Consider the following 27189-nt stretch of genomic DNA (forward strand, 5'->3'; position numbering starts at 1 on the left):
AGTAAATCCTTTGAAAATAATTATTCTGATTTTATTCGATTTTTCGACTATTTTCATAGTTCGCGTGCCTAGAATGACCTTGCCTTGTAGATCACTGAATTCCCCTCAAAGTCAGTAATAATGTCGTAGAAAAAGAAAGTACATTGTTCCATTCAAAAAATTGGCGTTGGCCTTCACGTAGCTTCAGCGCCTCCACCGAAAAAGAAATACGGTAGTCCGGTATGACAGGCTTCTCGAACAATGTAACTTTCATTTGAAACTTTTTTGAGTATCATCAATAGTTTGAATACTATTGCTCGGTCACACTTTAAATGCCCCACCGTGTACATAAGATAGACTTATACGGACAGAGACGATTAAAATAACCAGCATCCGCACGAAGGTCAGTTTTTTGGCTAAAGGCAAAGCCGATTGTTGCGCTTTTGCCATATTGTTTTACATGATTGAATTGAATGGTATCATTTAGCAGCAAGAAAAAAATAAATCATAAGATAATAAAATACTCACAGTGCTAATTAGATTATAATATGTCTCATCGATTGAAATTAGTTCGTTTTCGGGGGCTGGATACGAAACTTCGGCTTCGACCAAACCTTCGGCTGGTTTTGGCCGAAGCAGCATATGTGGCCGAAGATGCTTTTTTTTGTGAAAGGTGCCCGAAGCCGAGGCCAAAACCGAAGCTTCGAACGATCTTTAAAAATAACACAAATATAGGTCTGTATAGGTGTGTTTTTCATTGTATTTCGATAACGGTCAAACGTTGTAGGAGCATCAATAGCAATGCTTAGCTGGTGAAACGTAAAAAAGTAACCACCGTCAGTCACTCAAATTGGACAAAAAGTAGGAAATACAAGCGCCGAAGTTCAGTGAGCGGGTAGTGGGAGGAACGAGTACAGGGATGAAAAAGGCTGGAAAGAAGACATACGGTGAAGATCTATTTATCTCGAGAATCTACTACGTTTTATTCATATCTGAGAAATAATTCTGAATAATTTCACCATAAATACGGCATTATAGTGGGCGTAAAATAACGATAATGCAAGTGAATAATGGATGCGGAGTTTCGTTACCCAGGGCGGGTGAACGGTGAGATAGAATCTATGCGTCCGCCCGTGCCCAGAGTGCAGGCCTGCCATCCATGCGACTCGGCCACGAACGTCGTCCAGGCAGCCTTTGCTTTTTCGTACGAGATTATAAGGTCATACATGTACAGCCGCGGACATTCACATGCCTCACACCGAGCATGCACAAACGCGTACGTACAGGTATGTATTGACATTTTTGCCTACGATGCAAGGTTTTCACAGCACCCGTGCAATTATACCTAATCCCCCATGCTTAATCATCAAGGATGTCTCTGACAAAAAAGCGATCTCTTTCTACTTTTGTGGAAATTACTTTTGTGAAGGGAATTTCCATATTTCAGTTGTGGTGCTTCGATACAAACAACCGGTTTCTTGTTACAATCTGTGCGCAGGATTGCCGCTTGCACGTGACCTGTTATATTATACATGTGGTAATGAGCATAGTAGGGGTGGCGAAAGGGCCCAAAACCAGTTCTTAATTTTTTTACTTTTCGATTTCACGTTGAAAGGGTCATTCCTTACATTTGTAAATACATACGTAAGTTACACCCCAATATTTGCTTTATTATAAGCTTTGCAGACTACCATTTGGTAATAATAAGCATGTAATAGCCGAAATGGAAGATAAATTAACACGCTTAATGGCTTCGTGTTTTCTGTATCCATTCTAAATACAAACGTCCCAAGAACTTTTTGAATTTCACCTTCACTTCTCATTATCATGACCACGGGAATGAATTCAATTTATTATGCTCACTTCTCACTATAATGATATTGCAGTACCGCGACTATTTTACTATACATTGAAACTCGTACACCTGTATGTTGTATAATTAAATGTAAAAATTTGGAAGGAGCATTATTTTCAATGATTTTCGTCAAACAAGCCAAGTTCGGCAGCCAGTTTATCATAAATAAAATTAAATCACAAGAAAATGTTTACTACAATTATAAACTTCATATCTTGTAGATTATGAACAAAGAAGAGGGAACAGAGTTACGAAGAAACGGCCACTGTAACGACCTTTCAACAGTCGAAAGTTTGGATTGGCAATTCTATTTAACCGATCAGGAATCAGGATCGTCATCTTAGACATGTCACTCCTACGTGAAGACGTTTGATTTTTGTTGATATTTTACGTACACCTAGTAGGTATTATACATACGGACCTTGCTATACTAGTCATACTTTGTTTTATAAACCGTACCAAAGGGGCGAACATTTGTAAAATATTTCCCGATGGGCAATATTCAAGGTAATACTCGTTGCTTTTGTTCTCGTCAATGGAAATAGAGAAGTGGGGGAGGAGGATTAAGCATACAAAATTATGAATCAATAACATGCTCAAAGTACACTGCAAGATAGGTCTGAGGCTCAAAGCTTGCCGTGGTTAAATAAAAAATGGTTGGCATAGGATACAGACAAGGGTAAAAGCGAAGCTTCGCGTCAAAGGGTGTGGTCGCAGCATGGATTGATTCTGTTACCTCGCGACTGCGCCTTGCAAAAAGTGAAACTCCTACTACTATGGCCGCCACGATGGCGGAAAAGTTTACATTTCAATTCAGAAAATCGAAGATAGATGCTTAACCACGTCCTAGGATTTGCTGGACATACCCATTGGATACACATCAGAAGTGTTCAATTCAATTATGTCTTGTATTTGATTCTTGCAACCATCTTTCTCTTGTCTTTCGATTCCTTACTATTTTTCTACTTCTATGATCTGGTTCTTCAGCTAAAATAAAAAAATCTCAGTCAGAGCACAGATAGACGTAATTGAACTTGAAGTGCGATATATAGAGCCTGTGGTTCACGAAAATCGCTAAAAGAAACTCATCTTGTGGTTGTCCGAAAAATGCGAATAATTAATACTGTTTGCCCAAGATATTAAACAATATTTAGAGAGCCCTTACTTGGTGAAAAAAGAGCTCGCCTGAATATTTGAAATGTGGTGTTGTACAGTCGTAACTTTCCCTTGCCAAATACAATAATTTTCCGGTAAGCCGTAGACTAATTATCTGCACATACATATATGTATATGATATCTCAGTATCATATCTCAGTTGTTCATTTCGAACGAGGGTTTGGAACACGTTTCATACGAAAATATCAATAGACGCGTATGGTCTGGAACTCACTGTACCTGAACGTATAGGTACCGGTTACAGAACTGGTATGTAGGTACAAGGAGAGAAAATGGTTAAAGTTAGCAGACTGAGCGGATCTTTGGCGTCTTATCACGCAGGTTACCAGATCGGCCATCCCAAGTTTCAGCTGTTAAAAATGACTAATGGATGTTTAGTAGGTGAAGCGAATTTTTTTAAGCTAAGCCGATCTCAAATAATTGTTCCAGTGATTCGACGAGGCTTGAAAAACTGACCGATGGTGGGTCAGTGAGTGTTGCGAGTGAGCAAAACTACACAACCTCAATTCGGTACTTGACACGGAAAACTTTGACAGCTGATGCCCCGTTTCGAGTAAGTTGGTTCCCCTGGCTTGCAGACGAAATTATTGCCGTGGCGCGATCTAGGCGACCAATAGAGTTCAACTATCTTGCGCATGCGCAGCTGGTCGCTCGACCTGCTAACTTTCACCATTTCCTCTTGGCAGGTTTATTATACGGTGCAGATATACATCCGGCAGGTTCTTGCTATGCATGGCTTTAGTATAAGGGGCGTGGGATCGACCCAAAGGGTCGGTATATTATAAGGCAGGGTAAAAGTACGGAAGACGTGGGTGTCCGCATCCCAAAAGATTCCTAAGGTGTTATTAACACCGATACTCGACCTACGACTATCGTCATCATGATTACACGCATTAGCACTCGCGGGATAAACGACCCTTGATCGTATAGTCCTCGGAGTAGACTAGCACGCAATTAAATAAAACTCTGTGAAAGATGGGACTCTTTGTCGTTTTCTTCGAAAGGCGTTGTTTGTTCAGAATCCAGCGTTGTGTTTACGAGTATACCCCTTCGTTGTAAGAACTTGCAGGGTATAGATACATGCCTATTACATATTGGTAGTGTATCCCACCTACAACTCATGTATAACGTCTACCCACGTAATATCTCTACGATATGCACCCCAATTAACACGACTACAGCGTCAAACCATCTACCGGTTTGCATAAAAGTTGATTATGCATTGGACACATCGAATTGCCGTCGTAGTTGATTATCGTATGGGTAGAATATCGGGCTATACATAGAGTAGCCTATAACGAATTCTATCGCATAAAGCTATGATGTATACGCATGCGGTTGAATCGCTGGTGTCCACAGATGCATAACCTTGCGCGTACACATATGCTTCTTGTCTGCGAAAAGTCTTGTAATTGCGCTAGTACGTCGCGTTGTCGTAGTAATCGTAACGATTAGGTATACCTATGCATCCTAGACGATTATGCCTATCTAAATTCGATATAATTGCTTATAGTGGTTTGCTTTCAAGAATACATAGTGTTCTCGCAGCGGTTATATCGTATACATATTAAAGGTGTCTTACAATACTGCGAGCTGGTAATCGGGCGGTGTGTTGTGCCTCCGACCTACAGCACCGGATTGGTGGATAGGTGGATGGATGAATGATGCAGGTACTATGGATTGTGAACATCTCTCAATGCTTGCAAGTGTCGCAATGCCAAAAACGAAGCTGGATGGACGACGTAACCGAATAACAAAAATTTGTCTTGGTGAGATGCATGGCCTCGCGGGTATCGAGGTCTAAAGTGCGGAGGCGTCACGGGTCTCCCACCACGCCCTGCTCAAAGCTTGACTGCGCCGCCGCGCATTTTAATATTTCACCTTTATCTCATTTATTAGAGACACTGCTCAGACTACCCCCTCGCGATTTCGCGGGCTGTATGACTGCACTATCATAGATGTAACCTATACAACTGCAGCTGTATTACATTAATTTATATTCTCCTTCTTCTGTACGGTTATATGCACGTACGCCTACGGTGTGTTATGTAAGTTAATTAACGGAGCATTATAGGTATGTACATGATCCGGATTCTTGATCCTAACCACGAAATTCGCATATATTATAGGTAGGTACACGATTGTTATTCTATGAAGTATACAGTGCTGGGTTTACAAGTTGAGTTGACTTAAGAAGTTGATCGTTCAATTTCTCGTGATTATTAGTGTCTCAGATCGGCCATACCTATGTATAGTATAATGCAAAAAGCTGTTTTTATATCGGAGCGAATCGGGGAGAGTGTTTTTCAAATTTAACAAGTCCGAACAAATTTTTCTATCTCTTATTGTTTCATGACGCAATCTCGTTACCTTATACAATCTAGAGAATACGTACTCGTTCCAGAATACGCTTATAGAAAATAAGAAACCGCATTTCGTAGATCTCTTATTACCACTGTAGCGATAGGCGCCGTGGCTTTTGCGAGACACTCGATGTACGATGTTGCAATATATGATATTTCGAAATCCCCGAAAATCCAATTCCGGCGAATACACCTGCAGCGCTCAACGTTTGCACCTAATTGTTGCCTCATTTGATGCAAGGGTGGAGTGCGCAGCAGTGGAGACAGCGCTGCACGCCTTATATGCGGCTGGATTATTCGAGTGGCGTCCCATCGACGGTGTAGAGCCTTGCTATAAACGATTTCCATGTAACCACGACTGCGCATGAATAATATTATTGTTTCGCGTAGACGTTAAGGGAAGCATCATCCATCAATAGTCGAGCGTCGAAGGGGCGTTATGTTCCGTGTCTCTGTTCTGTCTTTTCCTCCGTCCTCGCATCTCGACGGCAAGCGGGTCTGGCCTGGGCCATTATAATATTCGAAATATTATGCGTATAACGTTGGCTGCTAGGACCCTCACTCGTATCTAGCTGCATGCCGGTTATGTCTATAATATACATTATACCTATATGTATACTTTTACCGAAGCTGCGCAGCTTGCACTACCACGAGCGTGTGCCGCGAGCATTCACCAACGACTTGATGCGTAGGTACCGCCTAGCTGCGGTATATGCCTATACCCGTTTCAGAATTGCGCCAAGAGTGACGCTGCATCGTTTGAGCACGACGCAGGCTTTTTTGATTTATTCTTAACCTAAGGATGTATGCATAGTGATGAGAATTTCAATCCAAACTTACATACATGTATAATATTATACAACACTGCGCATCGAGGTGGAAGGATTGCTACTCTGTAAGGTATATGTATATACAGGCTATCTATATTTAACGAATAACAAACGACTCTGTATTGCAAACGCGCAATTAGGTATAGGAATAGAACCGCAGTCATTGTAGATTGTAGTTGAACGCGACGGAATTTCTAAATCGATCTTTATCCCATTGCGTCGAAGGGAGAGGACTGTTTCTACAGAAATCATATCTCCAAGTTCGTTTCTACAGAGATCATTTTTATATACTTTGTTTCTATGGAAAAAATATTTAAATAAGTTTAGAATTATTCGTCCGGAAACTGTGTTCAAGTGATTTGTAACACCTTAGGGATTGAAAGAAGTTAGAGCATATCCCTGCAATCACAAAACACAATCTCCCGTTAAGAACGCAGAAGGTAACTGATCAACCCGAAAACTGGGATGAGTTAGGCTTTGCTTCCTCTCGAAACGAAATCTTTAGAAACAATTTGTATGGAAACGATGCTCTTTCGCGTTGAACAGAAGTGTAATCGCGTGTAGAGGGACAGCAACGCTTTGTCCCTGCAATTGAGTTTGCGAATTCACTTCTACTCGGATATTCGGATGCAAACTCATAAATCATATGTACAGAATGTGTTTACTTATGTCATATTGTAGAAAAGTGATATACCGCAGGACACCCTGTACGTCGGCCGCTGCGGCAAGTATTGCTTGAAGGGTGGTGGGACTTGCCCGTAGGCGTAAAGTTCTATACATTCGGGCCGTTGTTGCACGTTACATATATTATGGACGAGCGCGCTCTTCACATCATCAGCATACGGCAAGTCACGTATTCGCCTAACCCGCCTCGGACACCCTGCACAGGGAATGAAAAATCAATTGAGTCACCCGAGAATCTCACCGATTCAACCAGATACGAAAACAAAAGGTCAATACGTCCGAAAAAACATTTATCAGCACTAAAATTGATACGTTGCGTGAAAATTAGTTGTATGTTATTACTATTTTTGGTGGTTCACTAAAGATTTCTAGAACGGAGGAGTTTCGTGAAAAGCACTCGGTACGGCTCGCAAATAACATACGGCCGACTCATATTTTACGTATTGCCAGCAGGGAATAAAATCACCTAATCGGTGACTGATGAAAAGGGCGTATTCTTCACTGTCAGCCAACAGTTGACTAAATGTCAATCAGCCGGAGAAAACCCCCGATTATGACGTTATGGTATACCACAATCCGTAAAATGTATGTAGTTCGAAAACATGCATGAAAATAAAACGCGCCTTACACCGGAAATTTTGACAACCATGCGACTTACACGTTGTACCTACTTGAATTCAACACGGTGAACTGGCTTAATTGACACTATTATTTAATACTACGAAAATACGGTTATCGTTGATACTAACCGTGATTTTTTTTTTTTTTTTTTACTGTTGATACATAGAACAACGTATCGGACTTGTTCAAAAGCAATGTAATGCATTCTCAACATCTTATATTACACGTACATACGTAACATATTATATACGCACTATATATACGTTTATTATATTATATTCATATTATCCACCTTTCATCTAATACAAGTAGATTGTCATATTTTAAAGAATAGTTAGCCACAATTTGCCACCTGTAGCAGTGTAAAAGGGGTCAACGAGTTGTTGTTCTTTTCTGTGTTCCAGCAGACATCGGATTTGGACACGCTGCTCTGCAGACAGGAGTTGGAGCGATTGCCAAGACTCGACGATGCGGACGACACCGAGTGCAGGGATCCGAGGGACCACTCGGGGCAGATGGATGACTTCTTCGAAGTTGGCGTTGGCGGGAGCTGTAGACCCCAGGCAAGTTTTGTATCGTCGCGAAACCAGCCGTCTAGTAATGACGACGATGTATTCCTGAGGCCTCCATTATGGGAGGATATAACCTCGAGTATACAGAAGCTGGACCCCGAAAACGCTGACATGCTGGCGTCGCAGTCCCACGTAAAGATTGAGTCAGAGGATGCAGCTTTGCCTGCATTGTCCTCGGTTGAAATTAAGACCGAACCATTGGCACCACCTCCGCCAACGTTGCATCTGCTCGAAGGGCCCGTCTCGAATTCTTTGCAGAGCTTCACCACAAGGCCGACGAATTCCACCACGCCAAGCGGTATTGCCGGTGGAGGAGTGGCCCAGACGCTATCGCACAACCGGTCAACGGCATACAAAACATACCACTCGACTAACAATAATACCACATCAAACAATAACAACAATATTAGTAGCGGCACTAACACGATGAACAGTGCTATCAACAACAATAACAACGACAGCACCAGCAGTAGCAGTAACAGCAGCGGCAACAACAACAACAACAGCAATAGCAACAACAACAACAACAACAACAACAACAACAACAACAACCACAACAACCACAACAACAACAACAACACCAACAACAATAACAACGCCACCGTGAATAATAACAACCACCACAATAACAGCAGTGGTAACAATAACATCAACAATAACAATAACAGCAACGGTACAAATGATAACACCAACGGACATAGCAATGGCGCTGACAATAACGGCTCTCCGACGGGTTTTCACCGTAATCATCACCATCATCATCATCACAGTCATCATCAGCATCACCATCACGGGAATCGCGGAAGCCACGGCAATCCAGCGACCGGAAACTCGGTTAGTTCAACTTTGTACGGGCCAATGACTAGACTGATGTACGTGTCGCCTTTGACGCCACCAATTTCGGATCCTGGTTCACCCCTCGGAGGACCTCCACGGAGGACACCGCCTCCCCCGTACCCCCAGCCAACAATACTCAATCCAAGGATCCAGCCGCAGCACATTACGAAATTTAATCGGCGGAATAATCCTGAACTTGAAAAGCGGCGAGTTCATCATTGTGATTTCATGGGTAAGTGCTGGAATAATACGTTGCAAATTGTTATATTCCCATTCGATGTTGTCTCATCTTAGAATCGATGTACGATTACATTTTTCCATTTATTATTCCCTAATGACATCTAGTATGTGCGTGCTTACTGGTGATTCTAAAAACTGTCAATTTCAAGTTTCACGTCGACTACTACGAAAAGTTTAATACCTAGTGGACTCCTCGCAATTTCTTACCGTCCAGATTACAAAAGCAGAGCTTTTTTTATCGGCTGAACTGATAAATCTTAGAGCACCGCCGAGCGGCGGGTCGTTAATCGCCCCTTACCCCTGCTACCTTGCTACAGCTTTTTGGTGGTGAGATACATTTTTGCGTTTTGTCATGCGTTCGACGAGACGGCGGTCAATGACGTGATAAGATTACCACGTAAGAAATTACCGAGAGTCCGCTGTATGGTGCAGCTTGACGCTTGTATATATAGATACTTGTCAACGGTGACAGTGTTGCAACTGCGATTGAACATGCTAGACAGTATGTACATACCGGCACAGTTATGTGATTCGTTATTTGTTCTGTTCACAGGGTGTACAAAGGTCTACACTAAAAGCTCCCACCTTAAAGCGCATCAGAGAATACATACTGGTGAGTAAAATCGTAGCGACACCTGACTCTGTTTACTCACTTGTACCCAGTCGTATACTTGCTACTTATTGTCGTGGTTCGTTTACCGTGATTAGTTCATAACTTGCAATTGTTAACGACAGGTGAAACGACATAATTTGTAGTTTTGGAACGACACTGGATATAAATCGCGTATTGATGTAGAATCTGACCCTTGGATCGCACTGTGTCGTGAAAATGCCTGTAACAACAAATCTGTGATAAGTACTTGTTGCGGAAAAGGAGGGAGGGAATACGAAAAAGATCTGAACGCCATGCGCCTTCGATGAAGCGGCGAAACTAATTCTTGCCAAGTACACAAACGGAGAAACTAAAATTCGTGTTTAGAAGTTAAATTCACTGCTTATTTTCAACCGTTTTCCTAATGCTCTGCACGCTACGAATAAAAGCCCTACAACTTCTACAGACAACGGACGATGTCGATAGGTTCGGCGACAATGAAACGTCGCTATAACATTCATAGACAATTATTGTCCAATTGAGTCATGGTACAAGTTTTCTGCCATGGGATTATATACATACATGTAGGTACGGTAGGTATGTTAGATACGGGTATGTCGCGGAAGAACTTATCGACACATCTATACTGATATGGTGGCGGCTTTGGAAGGTGAAGGGTGTTTCGACCATGAGTTTAAATGATTGAACTAATAGGCGGTGTTATAGGTAACTGTAATTTGTTATCGAGGATGAGGTTAAAGTAATGCAGGTGGGAGTAAAGTGTCGGACCGCGAGGCAGTTAGAAATGGCGCACGCGAAGGATTGTACAGGAAAGCGTCGAGAGTATCGAGATGTATATGGCTCATTCGACCTGTATATGACCTGACCAAAACTATCACCCTTTCAGAACCTACTCAAACGTTGTGAAATATTTTCGTTAGTTGCCAAAGGTGTGTGATTTATCGCAGATTAGCATTTCGACATTAGCAGCCAAGAACATATATTCAAAAATTGGCACAGTCCGAGTTTTAATCCTGCAACATAACTATCGATTGTGAAAACAAAAAAGTTTCAGTTTTGAGAGAATTTTAAAGTCATAATATGCAAAACAATACGGTGTGCCCTGGAAGTCGGTAATAAATGAAAAATAACGCCGCTTTTGAAGGTTTGTCGAAAAACACACTTCTTTTTGGGCTGAAAATTTTAGAGACTACTATTCTGTTATTGCGGAAAAATGTTTAGAATAGAAATTAGTTTAGAATATGTGAATTTTTTACTTGTATCATTTTGCAAAAGTTATAGTAATAATAATAATAATAATCATTTGACAGTAAGTGAAGAGCACCTTGCAAACTCACACGAAACAACGTAAGCAATCAAAAATTTCGCTTATTGAATAGTATAATATCTGAAGATTTCATGTGACGATGCAAAGTCTATCCGAGAAATACAAGTTTGAGCAAATTGTCTCATTTCGGATTCAGACTCTCTATTGACCCATAAAATCCCCAAAAACCATTGAATAAACAAAAGTTTGAATCGTGTACTGTGTTTCATTCGAGTCCACAGCGTACTTTTTATGTTTTGAAAAGTGATTTTTTTCTTCTCAAATTACAAATTAATTTAATAAAACAATTAGCTTCTAGACCAAATTCAGCCGCGTAATAAAATTTATACACGTTTCTCTACGCCGACTGGGAGGTATTTTGTAAAACTTTAATGACAAAAAACGTACAGTTTTTTAGAAAAACCTGAAAAATTAAAGGATTTTTCATATTTCACCAACTTCCAGAGGCCGCTATATTGTGTTGCGTATAATTTCAAAATTCATTCTAAAGAAATAAATCTTTATTTCCAACATTTTATTTGCATGATCAACAATTTTCGAACTATGCCGGATTAGAACTTGGACTGTGTCGATTTTCGAACATATTTTGTCGACTGCTATCGTCTAAACTTCTTCGAATAAAGATCTAAAATAACCCCACATATTACCTATCATCAACTAACGAAAACATTCCACAAAGTTTGATTCTGTCCTGAGAGAGTGAGCGTTTTGGTCTGTACGACGACACGTGGAATGCCCTGTATATATATATATACACACACACACACACACAGGTGCCAAGGTTTGCGTCAGGGCGTGGTTCGTCCCAATCTGCACCGCGCTACGTCGCGACGTACCGCACCGTACCAAATGTATGTCGTACGTATTGACCTGCGCGCATCTATAGATACGCGGGTACTCACGATTAGCTACGTATAACGTAACGCAGGCAGACAGCGTACAATATAAGCGTTGTAGCTGCTGACCCGTAGCCGGGAACCCGCCTCGGCGATCACCTCGTAGGTGAGCATGAGCGGGCGATGAGCTGCGCAGACCACGGTGACCCACATCTTAGGCTATACATATAGATATAGTATAGGTAGGTATACGTATGTATGTACGTACGTACGTAGTACTGAAACGCCGCGACCAAACGGATTCTGCATCCGGGCGGGATCACGCGTGTGCCTGGCGATGAGATCAATGGTACAGCCTTTCCCGGAATAATATGCGGCCCAACATCCGCAGCGTCGTTCCAAACGTCGTGAACCACTTTCGAATTGGTCGCGATATTCGTTATCTTATTTTCCCCGCATAAACGATTTCCATATCAACGTCTGGAACGGTGCAAGTAGGCAGATAGATGTATGAATTCTATGCACGTAGGTAAATCCTGCGTGAAAACGGGATGACGATAAAATAAGTTATCACATCTGTCAGGTCCCCCCTTCTACTATATTGCCGGTGGGATTATAATATGACGATTGTATAGGTATGTGATTAGCGTGCTTTGTGACGGTAAAATTTATAGAAATTCGGGCATTTATATCGCATTATAGATTAAGTAAAATACATACGCATAGCGTGTATTACTTTCAGCATTCGTTTCGTGACCTGTGCAATTCGTTGTGTACGTATTGTGTTCGCTCATCACCGTTAGAACTTTCAATGCTACAAGCATAGGAAATCCATAATATGTACATAATATGCGTTGGAGGCTTTGAAATCGGCGATTATCGGAGGTAAAAGGCGAAAGGTAAAATGTCTAATAATTAGCGATCGCGAAGAGTTACAGGCTGACAGGTGACACTTATTTTTTGTTTCCACCGTCGTTGTACTATACGGATATAGTATGTCCTTTTTTTCCACGTCCTTTCGTGCGTTAGGTCGTTCTCAATCGCAACGTGTCGAATGGAATTTGCGCATCATAGATATACCCAGGGTGTCTCGATATATTCGAATAATAGCCGAACTGTCGTAGGTAGGTACTACGTAATCATACGCATTGGACTGTCGTTCCCAATGCGAGATGACAGATCGTATATGTATAGGCGCAGATGGAATATCGTGGATGTGCAGAAGCAACGGGAGATTAGCGAGTTGAGAGCCTCGGGCACATGACTGCGGCACGGTGGCCTCCTGAATGAACACTCGACCCGCTCGAGGTCTACACGGTCGCAACGCCCTTACATTATACAGTACGCTCACGTATGTATACATATACGTATAGGTAGGTACATACCGCTACCTCGGCCACGCACGTTGAGTCGTGGCGTACACCGGCGACCAGGGGACCAGGGACCAGGGACCAGTGATCAGAGACTCGAGACCGAAGACCGGCAGTTGGACCGTTGTCGCGGACTCGTACATACGAATGATACCCACACGTGTGCCTGTGCACGCGCTCTTGCACCAACACTCGGTTGCGCGAACAGTCGAACACCGCGCAACGTGTTTATAACGCGAGGCGCGCGCGGGCGCGAGGCTAGCCACATTCCTCTTTGACCCACACTCCGTTCTTTTCGTCGCATCGCGGAGGATCCGCTCTCGCCGCTCGCGGAGTCGTATCATCTACCCGTGCACCATGCGGCTTACGTCGTCCGCACGTATACCTACCTACCTACCTACCCATGCACAGCCGCCGCAGGTATGGGTAGGTGGTATCCCTAGACTGCGATGACTCGTTGCCCGTTATACTCACTCTTACCTGCTACACTCTGTTACAGGCCTGGACCTGTAGATATCTCTATATAACTCATACCTAAATTCCATATACACCTTATATACCCGTCTCGGTGATACGCAACGTTCATTCATTAATCATCCATCCGTTCATTCATTCGTCCGCTTATCCGTTCGTTCATTCATTCGTTCACTCATTCATCATTTCATTCGGCTATTCATTTGCAAGGTTCGGCTCAAACAGTCGTCTCATCTTTATTTTCGTTCCCGTTACTTTTTTCGATCCACAATAGATCGAAAACGAAGCTCCGTCCATGTGTGGCAATTCCGTACGTCACAGGTACAGCTACCGCGTTATAATCGTATCGTAAGGATAACGTGAAAAAATGTATTGATTACGCCTCATCGTCAAGTGAGCCGCCATGCAGGTCAGTGTATAAATTTTGTACATTTGGCACACAGAAATATAAAAACGGTTTCATTGTCACCTTCCTTCAGATGACATCAAGAATATCCCTTGGCATTTCGGTCAGCCAAGTTGTTTCAGTTCAAAAGTCAGAGTCAATTGAAAATTATACTGTTGGAAAGAATTTGTTCCGGGCTCTGTGTGCCCTTTATATGGCCCTGGATCGATGTTTTACGTCGATAGACACCGTGCAGAAAATACATTACAATATGCGAAAATCAAAAAATTCCAATCCCTAAACCTGTTGCAATTATTACAAGTAGGTTACATATACGAATACACCTATCACGAAATCACAAGTTACACGTGCGCGTATCGGTGAAATGGATTATTTAAAGGTGAAAAATTGACTTTGGTACATCGTACATATGGCCTTATCATACAGGCGATCCGAGGTCCACTTTGGTTCCCAAGAAAGAGTGAAACGAAAAATTTGGCTGGACGAGCTGGCCGTGGATGAAGGGAGGAGAGGGAAATGCGCAAAGGATGGAAGGCGAGGATTCATACTTCACGGATAATATCAATGATCGGAATTGCGCGGCGCATTGTGTGCCGTAGCTGGATGCTAGGTATGCCTTGTAGTTGTACAGCGAGAAGCCTGTGGTGTAGTGCTACGTCGAGTTGTACGGGTGCATAGAAAGGAGACCGGTTGGCGAAGTCTCTCATCTCCTCTCGGCTTCTCTCTTTTCACTTCGGTTGCGCAGGGCGAGGTGGCTCGGGGGGAATGACCATAGAGAACGTGGGCGTACCGTTCGTTCAGCGAGGCGCCCGGCCGACGACACAGCTCACCCAACTCACGGGCATGCGGTCTTCACGCGCTCTATATGCGATCTATAGCTATCATAGGTGTGTGTGCGTGCGTGTAGGTACCTATATGTTGCCTGCAAACAACGGACACCGAATATTCCCCCCGATTGCGCTCTTTCCGCCTTTTAACCGGGAGAACGTATCATCACAGTGAGTGTTTAATTCACGACACAAAGATGGAAATACCTATATTCCTGCAAAGGAGAAGAAACATATCGCATTGTTGAAACCGTTGGCATCGATTTATCGTCCAATTAACCATCACACAAAATATATGACTGCTTGATGAAGAACCTGATAGCGTTAATTGGATGCATGATCTCGCATCAATGATGATTTCAAGTCAAAACATACATGTAACCCCCAAATGCATACCTTTGATGAAAATTATCAAACTTTTACTCTAAAGAAAACTCGCCTTCGGTTCGTGCGGCACTACACACTCGTCGACAAATCCAAATTTTATACGCATTCTTCACAAAAATAACTATTGTTTCCAACAAGTAGGCTTCGTTTTTCGACCAGCACGATCGCACAGAAAAATCTAGGGCAAATCTGAAATGTCAACTTCCCATATTGATCGCTATTTCCTAGAACGCCCCGAACAAGCATTCTACACAGCATATGAAATACGCGAGAATATTGAACGTCGTGAGTGATGACGGGTATTCTAATATCACGACATGGTAAGCAATTATTGGTTGGTGAAGGCAGATAAAGTACAAATTACAGGCTTTCATACTGGAGTTAGAAAGAAAAAGAATTTTGACGAAGTTTTAATGAATGAAAATTTTCAGACGCACCGGATATCCTATGTCTATCCGGTATCTGGTTTATCACCTTTGATTTTTATCATCCGGACGGATAGCTGGATAACAATAATATTCGGTAAAACAATCATATCGGTAGAGATCAGAGTAGCGAACAAACATGAAATTGAGCAGCACAACAAGAAATTGAAATACGTTGTTTCTTGTCCACTTACTTGAAAAGGTTTATACCTTTCCAACCCAGATTTGTGGAAAATTATTTGTTCAATGCAATTTGAGGTCAGATTAGGGGATTTCTAAAACCATATTCTTTTTTTTCTTCGAGTTAACAATTTTAACCCTTACATGCCACACTTTTGTAGAATCACGTGCCTGCCAGACTGGGGTGCTTCGTACCGCAGCGACAAAAAAAATGTTATAAACACTAAACTTTTGAACATTTTTACGTAAAATTTTTTTTGGAACATATTGAATACTTAGTTCAAAGGATCGTGTAGTTAATATGGTTAAAAATTTAATTTAAGTATAGTGAAAAAAATGCAATAAAAAAAAAAATAAATAAAAAAATGGCTAATTTTACAAAAAAAATTCATAATTTATTTATTTTTCTGTATTATTTTTTTATACTTCTTCATTGAAGTACGTTTTTCGCGTCATATAATTTTTTTAAATTTCATAGAAATTCAAATAAGTTATATGTATAAGGAGGTACTGCTTACAGCACACGAGGATCAAATGTCGTCAATCAGTCAAGTGAGTCAACCTTATCACTTCAGTGAAGCGAACTCTATTTGCATTGCTGATTTGAAAGACGTCAAAAAGTTTAGTTCCTTTGTCTCTGGAGAATAATTGTTGAAATAAATAATGGATCTCCCGACAATTGTAGATATTGATTCTGATATGCAGAGAAATGGTGAGTGAAACTTTTTTTAAAAAATATTAGACCCTTCTAATAGAACTCGATGAAAACCAGATATTTTCGGGAATTCGGCGATCAAGTGATATTCAAAGATGATTCTAACGCCGTTAGAATCATCGAATTCAGAATGCAGCTAATCGAAATCCAGAAAAGTTAAAACGTAGAAAGGTCAAAGTTTAGAAAGCCTAAATAGAGAATCGTCAGGATCCTGCGATTATATGTATCTTAGCTCGATATGTACTCATTCGTTCTGACGACTCTGTAGTCTAACTTTCTATACGTTGATCTTCCTACATTCTGACCTTTAAGTATACCAGGTCTTTCCCTGTGTCAAAAATTCTACGAAGTGAATTTTCAACTCTGAAAATTCGCTATTTTTTATATTACGCGGACATTCTACCTTTTCACCCCCACCAAAATTTTCGTTATTGGAATTCGGGATATCCAGTATCCGGCAATAATCTATCAACGTATATCCGGTATCCAAATATGCCGCAAATTCTCTATCCGGTATATGCCTAGTGAAAATATGAAAAGCCAAAATGTTAGGGATAGGCACTCGATTCGGTTGAGATCGTCTTCTCGAGAAACCAACGCCTACCATGACGTATGGTATGATTCCGACTACAGTAGCATACTTTCCCGTGGCCCTTAAGCTGTCATTCGGATACCTGGGTCACATTACCGGACACTCGACTAAGAACTTTTAGTAGCGAGTTGAATGGTAGTGATTGGTCTTGCCATTTTCAATAATGAAATGCCTTGTGTCATTCATCGGTCAGTACAATCGTAGGAAACCCTTGCCTACTCGAGTCTGATGCCAAACTCTCATACGATACTCGAGAGTCTCTGGGTCGCATTCATTGTTCAATCCATATCGGGGACGACAAGTACGTGCTCATCGATCGTTACAATTTATTTCGTGGCTTATAATTAAACCCAAAATTAGACCAGTATCAGGTGACGTTGAGTCAGGTGACGTCCGTAATATTTATTGCAGATACTCAGACAGTACAGAATGTTGTTTGTTCTCTTGACTTTACATAATCCACTTCCAACTGTATATCATCGATTTGCGAAAGTGCACATCCGTCCTTTCCCTTTCGTCATCGTTGGATAGGCAATAGGTATATAGGGTATATCCGAGGTTCTCAAATAATATTCTTGCGATCTCATCGTTGAATTGTTTCTGAGCATAAAGTGGCAAAGGTGGCGAACGTGTCGTGTATACGGCCCGTGAAGTGGTATTTCTAAGCCTCCAATCCATTGGTAATGTCTTCTCACCAGGTATATCGTAGAGTAAAATACATCATGAACCACCGTTCGAACGCGAGTGGAAAGCATCAAAGCATGCATGTACAGTTAAAGGTCACCGCGCTGTAGTCCCGAAGTGAACAGCTTGCAGCACACGGGTACATTAATATACCGCATTCAACTTTATGTGTATAGAGTATACACACATATACAATTTACTTTTACCATGTGGGTATGCCGCGCTATGTAACTACGCATACCTGTGCTCACCACTATGACAATCGCCGAGAGCAGCGGCATTGTTCGCTAATGGCTTCGTTTAACGAAGTCGACTGATATCGTGCGGCAAACGATAGCTCACATAGCTTTAGCACGGGTATAACGGAGAATCGAAGCTTAAACGCGGATGCAGGTCTCGGTGTATGGTACATACTTCATATGTACTTGGCCATCACAGATTTTCCCCCATTTTCCGCTTTACAAGCTCAATCCGTAGTCGGTTGCCCAATACTTATTCTAGATACCCCCTCATCGTTCTTCGCGGCTCGGCGTTGCCAGGTCCAATTCCCGAATTCCATTGCACGTATCTCTATCGGTAGGTTCATCGTAAGCAAACCATAAGATTAGGAAACGTCATGTGTCGTAGTAAATATAGAGGAAATGTTGAAAGCACACCTTCCAATAAAATTTTATTCATTATTTCCGGGTTATTTCCATGATGTTACGGAATACGAGTACCGGGTTAAGTAAGTAAAGGTTAATAAAAAAAAAAAATATAATGATTCACATTGACAGACTGATAATAAACTGAATGGCATTCAAAATCTTAGCCATTTATATTCTGAATTTGCCGAATACGTTTGAAAATGACCGCTGACTGAGTATTTGTACTCCAATCAGTTGTCACGTATCAATACCACTGCACGTTACAACGGAATGTCGTTTTTCCTGTAACAATATTGCGTTCACTCCATCACCATGTATATTCCTATTATAACACACCATGTGCGATATGGAGTTTTCATAAATACGTAGGTAAGTTATTGCTATAGAACTAGAAGCTTGTTTCTTTTTCAACCTGTTGAACATATTTCGCAATCTCGCAATTCTTATACTATTGGGATAAGATCTTGTAGTTGCGATGGTAAATATCCTTGCTACCTAGCAACGTAACGTCAAAGCTTGTGCCTACGGCGTACTTTATACATTCAGTTTTGAATAGTTAATCAATTAGTAATGATATATGGAGAATGTGTTTCCTGTAGCCTGAAGATGACCGGCCAAGCCTGGTCGACACGTTGAGCAAAATAAATTGATCATAGACCGTAACTGAAGAACGAATTTTTGAAGTACCTATAATATCAGCCGTCGCGTGAATGCCTTTCATCGTCCGGATTATACATCGTTATATTTACCATCGATTTATTATCTCACCAGTTTTGGAGAAAGGAAACGAAAATAAATATTCTAAAACTTGGAGTAACGCGATCCTCCTAAAAGATGGTCATCACTTTCGAACGTCAAGAGTTCTTCAAACGCGGTCTCATTCCGTATTGTGATAATAATATCTTGAGAGCTGATAATGAGTAAAATCGGAAACTGAATATGAATCCAAAAAGTTTGGAAGGTAGAAATGTGATATATAGCTGCGACTAAAGGATTTCGAATCCTCGTACGCCTTACGGAAAATTACACAAGGTAAAAAGGACTATGAGATAGCTAGAAATACGAGTGATTTTTCTGTGTGCTTCTCATTGTTTCCAGAGCCAAAGAATTTCGGTGTCGGAATGCCCCGGTGTCCAAGCTCAACGTACTCGTGTAATGCAGTGAAAATGTATAGAAATATAAAGATATTGTTACTTTGGTTGCAGGTGAAAAGCCGTATCAATGCCAGTGGCCAGAATGCGAGTGGAGATTCGCCCGCAGCGACGAATTGACGCGTCACTACCGAAAGCACACCGGAGCCAAGCCATTCAAATGTGCCGTTTGCGAACGTTCGTTTGCGCGCAGCGATCACCTTGCTCTTCACATGAAACGCCATCTCCCAAAACAGCATGCCAAGTGATAACCGTGGTACGGAACGGTATCATTCATATGTCGCATTACAGAAGTATAAGGAACTTGGAATAAAGTGCCTCCCGTTGCATCGGACAGCAGCGATTAGGCTGTACAACCACGGACGTGGGTTTGGGCTGCAGCGCAGCCGTCGAGTAGCAAATTCTTCGTACCGAAGAACCTTATCCAGTACTACATAGTACATCGTACACACCTGTAATATTATACGCATTGTGCCTTATAAAACGGCCACTATCGCCGGCCCATGTGGTTGGGGTATCACTCCTCGTATGGAGACCGTTGGGTGCCAGTATAATTACACAAGCTTCGAAACTCATTATGTGTACATGTACGTAACACGTATACAATCCGATTTTCGGTTTCAATCTGCGAGTGACTCCACTTTCACGCGTTTTCTTGTTGTTAGTGACACCAACTACACACATATATATATATATGCATTACAGTAGTCGCTTTAATGTTAGGGTGCCACAGTTAGAAACTGAATCGCCGGCACAATAATATCACGTTTGACGCCGCGCGCAGAATTCCCTTCGGAGGGCTTGGGAATTTGATGATCGATCAAAACCAAGTGGAGAGATTCGTATATCTTATAATGATGTACCTATTGGATATGATATTTTATCGGGTGATACCTATTTCGATAATCAAAAATGGATAGATCAAGAAACAGATTGTAAATTAGGTGTATAATGTTATTAGATCACTTCCCAATTATTATCGATAAGTCATTTTTCATCTCGTGATAATCTGATAAAGGATTCCTTATTTTTAAGATTCATATATTTTTTTTTTCCTTATAGAAGAGCATTTAGCTGTTTTTGATCAATGAAAATCCACATGAGAGTAGTTGTTACACCGGTCCTGTTTATTATATGATGTACTACGCTAGTCAAGTTACCAAAGTTTACCAAGCCCCGTCGACCGTAATTCTGTCAAAATTTCCAAGCCCGCGGACAAGACAGGCCGAAAATCAAAATAACTGTCTTTACGACGAATTCTTGCTGGTCAAAGTGACAAGTGTACATGGGTTTATATTATACACACCTACACAAAAATGTGCGAAATATGTAAATATATAGGTATACATATACTCGCGAATTCTTTAAACAACAACGACCTACCGATACTATACCACCAATATCTCGGATATCACAGTGATCCCGTGATTTTTTTCATCAATTTCTGAAGCAGAAAAATTAACTTTCACGTTAAACGTAACAACTGTATTATTGTATTCACATGAAGAATGAAGGTATAATGTGCAGATATCCCGAGGTGACCAAGTTTGTCGTGCCCTGATGTACAAGTCAATCAGGAGTTCAAGCAGAGTGCCGTACGTTATGTTGTTATAAGAAATAAATTCAAGAGTATGTGTTCGCATTCGTAGCTGATGGTACGAATTTTTCAACGGTTAGAATAATCACTTTCAGTGAAAGCTGAAAAATCGTAGGTACACTGAGAAAAAAAAGTTATCGAACCGAACAACGAATTTTTCTCACTTCCAGTTTATTTGGTTCCAACAATTTCTCACTCAGAATAACCACTTTTTAGTTGAACGAAAAATATTGATGCATTGATTTAAATGCTATATGCTTTCGAGTTTAATGTATTTCAAACAAGTACATATTTATTTCATAGTATTAAACTGAAAATTTCGTAACGAATACTTCGTTTCAATCAACAATACATCATTTAATTTGTGGAAAAATAGTACTTTAACCGGTGAACACATCGGTTCAGAAGTACCGAGGGATTGGAAATAACAATCCCACGCTTGCTGAAATATGAACGTTATTGCCAGATAGTAAACATATTTGGCACAATGTGATGTTTTTCCGATATAATCAATGATAACTATGATCAAAGAAATGTTTAATATGTTGAAACAAGAATTTGTTTCACAAGACAGGTTTTGATATTCATTTAAGAAAATTATTTTGTTCATCAGATTATACCTATAGCTACTTCAAACAAAAAAAAAAATTCCATCCAAGTAAATGAGGATATGTTTGAGTGGAACCAGGTAAGAGTTGTTGAGTTGTTATGTGTAGCACATTTAATTCAAGTTATTAAATAATACAATGAAGTACAAGTTTTCTGAGTTTTAAACAATCATGTGTAGTTGAAAATTGCAAATATACACTTGAAATTGATTTCAAGAACTCTCGACACAATTGCATACGCGCTTGGTATAAATGAATCATTGTTTCTAAGAACTGGACATTATTTCACTGAAACAAAATTTTTGTTGATTCGATAATCTTCTGATTTTTTGACGTGCATGTTTCACTGTTTTCAACCGAAATGATAATTCATTCGTAGTAGTAAAAATTCCGGTCACTAGACGGCAAGCTTTCCTGCTTGAAAAGTAGTATCAAAGATGTTTATATACTCGAATCCTTCACATTACTCTTAATCAGCCAACTATATGCGATGCGATATATTGGGTTATGGTTTTGATCCATCTACGTTTTCTAAAAACTATTTTGAAGTGACGCTACTACACTTGTTTGGTGGCAGTCAATAACAATAGCATATCGTAGTGAAAAAAAATGATAAAAATATGTAACCGAGCGATACTTACACTATATTTATGGTATATCTAAATTTATATATCCATAATAATCAAATACTAAAGAAATCGTTGAATTATTTAAATACATTTTCAATCCAAATACGAGGTTAGTCGTTGTGATTGGTCCTTGTAAACATTATTTGAGTGGAGGTACAGTTTGTTTGGCATCAAGTATGCAGCGTTTAGATAAAAATATCAAACCAGAAGAGCAACTCAGTGAGTTTTGCCGCTCAGTTTTTATTTAATTCAGTTAAATTATGTTTCATTGGTCCTGAATATGATTTTTTTAAATTGAAAACTACATAATTTGTCGCTGGGAATAAATGTGCTCTCAGGACTATACAAACGCATGGATTATTTGCATCAATTAATATTTATTAAATCTAATAACTTTTTTTTCTCAGTGTAGGAAAAGTTAAGTTGAGGACAAGCGAGTACGCAGTACTCGTAACTAGCCCTATACCGTCCTAAAGTACTCCGTGAAATTATTCACTTGATCATGGAGCTCTCATGGACAATTGATTCGAACGAATTCATAAATCTTCAAGAATTAACAATCAAAAAGTATTAACTACTTATGTCGAAAAATGTTAATTCAACGTAAGTTCAATTGATGCATTAGAGATACACGAGAAAAAAACGTAACTTACCCTTAGAAGTCCAACATATCATGTTGCCTTATCCAAATATTTCTGTGTCCGGGGCAGACAAAAATTTATCTGTGCTCTTTGCATTTTTTATCAGCTCCTACTCAAATGAATAGTTTATCCGGCTGCGTATTACTGAAAAATTCAGGTGAGACCGATGGGAAGTAGCTTTCCACAACCAGAAATATGTATGTATCATAGCACGTATAACTTAACAATGTAACGTATGTATTATATATCGATACGTATATATATATATACAGTGTGTCGAGACTTGTGCACAAAAATTAATTCGATATGTACATTAATTTATGCTCATGTATAACATGAAATTATATCTTATGTAGTCTTCGCGTCGTGTGTTATTATTTTTTAATGTACTGCAGACACATTTACGTACATAGAAGCTGTGACTATAATAGACAGAGGAGAGCCGGGCAAAATGGGCCCTATACGTTAAAAATTATTTTTAGGCCAAAACAAAACAAATTCATCATGTTTTCGTTAAGGGGCCCATTCTGCCCGGCTCTCCCCTACTTACAAGCTGATACTTACACTATAAGTAATGGTATTGAGTAACCATATCTTATTAAAAAGAACCAGCCCGAAACTATTTTTTCGCGATAGTTCGGAGAGCAAACTAGCCGAAATGCGAGTTGGTATTCTTAGCAATTTGATAACGATCGCAGGTAAAGGCATACGTTGATAAGTGTTTCATCGGCAGCGCTGGGTTTTCTATCTTCGCCTAAAGCGTGAGATGGAGAAATATAAGACATTAATGTTAAACCGTTGGTTGGCCATGTTGACCAGCACTATGAAATGCATACTTATTATCGATTCTTTGAATGGTCGGTTGTACTTACGATTCAATTTTTCTGATACGCCAAATTCCATGTTAAAGCTGGCATCCTTCCGTAGACTGTAGTTACTTAATGACGATAGGTATACATATAATTTCGTCAAACATTTGTTATTCAATCCGCCACGTTTATACCACACTGCAAAAATGGTGACGTTGAAATTGACTAAAATGGGCCGATGTGGACTACTATAGAGAAATTTTTACGGTCAATTTGGTAATTCAACATCGGATAGCGTCAGATCGACATAGGATGGTGTTAGATTGACAGTAAATTTTCGTCTATAGAAGTCCGCGCCGTATTTTTCTTACGGTGCATGCAGTCGAATCTAATTCAAAACGCAACGGAAATCTGCAGATGTCTGCGTCTAGCCTAACACTCGTTAATGTTCCAATGCCATTGACGTTCCGTTGACGGATCACTAACAATTGGGTTCAAGTATAAGAGTTTTGGCCACGCATACCGAATTCGAGCGATAATGTTTTTTCAGCTTAGTTTTAATCCTACATTTTATAGGCAAACGTATACGAATTCACGGGACAGGGTGAGGTATACTGATTTATCGGTGATACCCTCGTGCTATATGTATATGACGAGACGAGTCGGCTCACCTCGATCTTCTTTTTATCATATCGGTGGAATGAGTCTTCGTAATCGCAATCATTGTCATTGAGATTAAATGCTTTCGATTTGGCTGTTTTAATAATACAACTTTGGATATTTAAAACTTCTTTTATAACATACGGTTATGTATTTCTCACTGTCCGGACGGCGCTAATTTGTGCATCAGATGAAGAAACCGATCGGCGTGTATTTTCGCATTTAAACAGCCCTCCGGATATATCCACGAGTCAACTGAGAGAAAAAATTCGTTGATTTCAGTAAATCTCTTCATTTATAATGAATTTTCTTATAACAAATTCATATGTACTTGACTGAAATGGATTATATTCATTTAAATGAATGTGAACGTTGAAGGAAAAAAATAATTTTATACAGCGCGGTATATTTTTTATTTGAACAATGATTTTCGAGTTCATAGACAATGCGTATTAGCTTGCAGCAATTGAATTACTACAAACTGATCTATATAGGAAACACTAACTTGGATAAAGACTACAAAAGTTTGGTAAATGAGTGAAACCTATTTTAATTCAAAAACGTATAATGATCATGTCTATACGTGTTGGAAAGAAATGAATATTCAGACAACAAATTGAAATAACCGATAGTTCAGGAACAAATATTTATTTCAAGAAACAGATTATATTATTAGAAACAGTTGATTTCAAAAATATTCACTGGAATCGGGTGAGAGAGATTTTCAAAATCGTGCAATGTAACCCAATGAAGATAGTTACTTCGTTCCAGAAATTAGTACTTTATTGTAAGACTCCATATTTCGCGTAAGTGGACCATCCGTTTATGTGAATTAAAAAAATATTTTCATATAAATTGCTTATTTGACGAGAGAACAATTTTACCAATCCAAGTAAGCGGGATAATATAGATCAATATTTAAAAGTAAATATTAATTTTTATACTCAGTAGTGCCATTGCGATTGTGACAAGTAAATTCTTATTTGATGCAATAGTTTAATATAATTATGATAGTTCGACAAATGACCGATACGTGGCAGGTTCTCTCATCTTCGAAGTATAGTTTCAATCGTTTATATGACCGGTTTAGCGTTGTAATTCTCGATTGATGTGACAGAGTTCGACGGCTGACAATGAAAGCAACAAAACTCCATCTCAGAATTTTATCCAATAACATCGTTTGCCCAAAGTGATCTCCGAAAACGTACGATGTTTTTGAACGAAATGTCGAGATGAGGTTTTGTTCTCCGCCATCGATTTGTACTTTATTCGATGGGGCCGTCGACAGTGGTGTTCACTGATGCAAAAATTTTGAAATTCATACACTTCACACTGATTAATGACCTCAGATATTTATGCAGTACAAAAAAACAACAAAAAAACAAACAATAAACGGTTTCCTCAAAATAAAAAAATATTGGATCGAAAAAATATTATTTTATATCAAGGAATAGTTTTTCTAGTTAATGAAAATAATTCGTGACTACAAAAAGACAATTATTTCCATTCAAGCATTTGTTTCAGGAGCGAAACAATGCATTCATGCTTCACTATAATCATCAACTAGATACAAGAATTGGAAAATTTATTCCATACAATTACTGTTTGAACTCTATCAAATGGTCATTATAATTAAGTAGAAATATTTATTTGATTCAATCAAATATATTATCAAGTTAAAATATGTTTTTTTGATCTAAGTAAATATGTTAATAGCACCATTTAACGAAATTTATTTGATCCAAGTAAGTTTTTCTTGATTGAAGCAATTTCTTCTCTCAGTGGATCGCTGGAAAAAACTTTGCATATATATATTCTATATTGGTGCGGGGAGGGTGGGCGGTGTGAAGAAGGGCGGACTTCCTGGATTCCTGACACGGCGGCGGCGGCAACATATCTTTATAATATATATGTATATGTATAATAGTCGACGGTAAATACAATTTGTACAAAATCTTCGTTCGTCACACATACAATGCCTCGTAATAATCGTTGCAAGTACCTACTTGTTAACGAATTTTAAGAATCATATGTACTAACAAATCGATACACCATATAATTGTGTGTATGGAGACGCACAAGTCCGTTGTATTTTAATTATAGCACTTGAATAATCAAAATGGCGTGATATAAATTTATTTTATATGCCACCACTGTGTAACATTGCCATATATGCATATATATATGTATGTGTGTGTGTGTGTACATAGCATGTAATTGTTAAGCTGCAAAATGGTTTCTATACCGTCAAATTGTTCTACATGGGTGATTTTTGTAAGATCATGCCACTGTTATTGTTGTAATCCATCGTTAAGGTATGATTAAAAACCTACATCACGTGTACGATTCCTGTAAATATCATGAAAATCATCAACGCGCCAGAATAGTGTCAGGATTTTCTCGGCTGCACACGTTTCGAGCACTCCTCTTTTCTGAATCAGTTTTAAGATTGGG

General features: G+C 39.8%; 1 protein-coding gene across 2 annotated transcripts in view; it reads left to right on the forward strand.

Moving 5' to 3' along the window:
- LOC107220452 (ras guanine nucleotide exchange factor P-like) overlaps positions 1 to 27076 on the forward strand; it is a 78422-nt gene extending 51346 nt beyond the window's left edge. The window contains exons 2-4 of one of the 2 annotated variants that reach the window (XM_046730434.1): positions 7913 to 9149; positions 9711 to 9770; positions 19846 to 27076. In XM_046730434.1, the coding sequence (XP_046586390.1) occupies positions 7913 to 9149; positions 9711 to 9770; positions 19846 to 20039 (1491 nt within the window). In that variant the 3' untranslated portion in view covers positions 20040 to 27076. The remainder of the gene's footprint in view (positions 1 to 7912; positions 9150 to 9710; positions 9771 to 19845) is intronic. The other variant, XM_046730435.1, reaches the window with a different exon arrangement.
- Positions 27077 to 27189: the final 113 nt, after the last annotated feature.

Source organism: Neodiprion lecontei, chromosome 2, assembly GCF_021901455.1.
Source record: "Neodiprion lecontei isolate iyNeoLeco1 chromosome 2, iyNeoLeco1.1, whole genome shotgun sequence".
Lineage (NCBI taxonomy): Eukaryota > Metazoa > Arthropoda > Insecta > Hymenoptera > Diprionidae > Neodiprion > Neodiprion lecontei.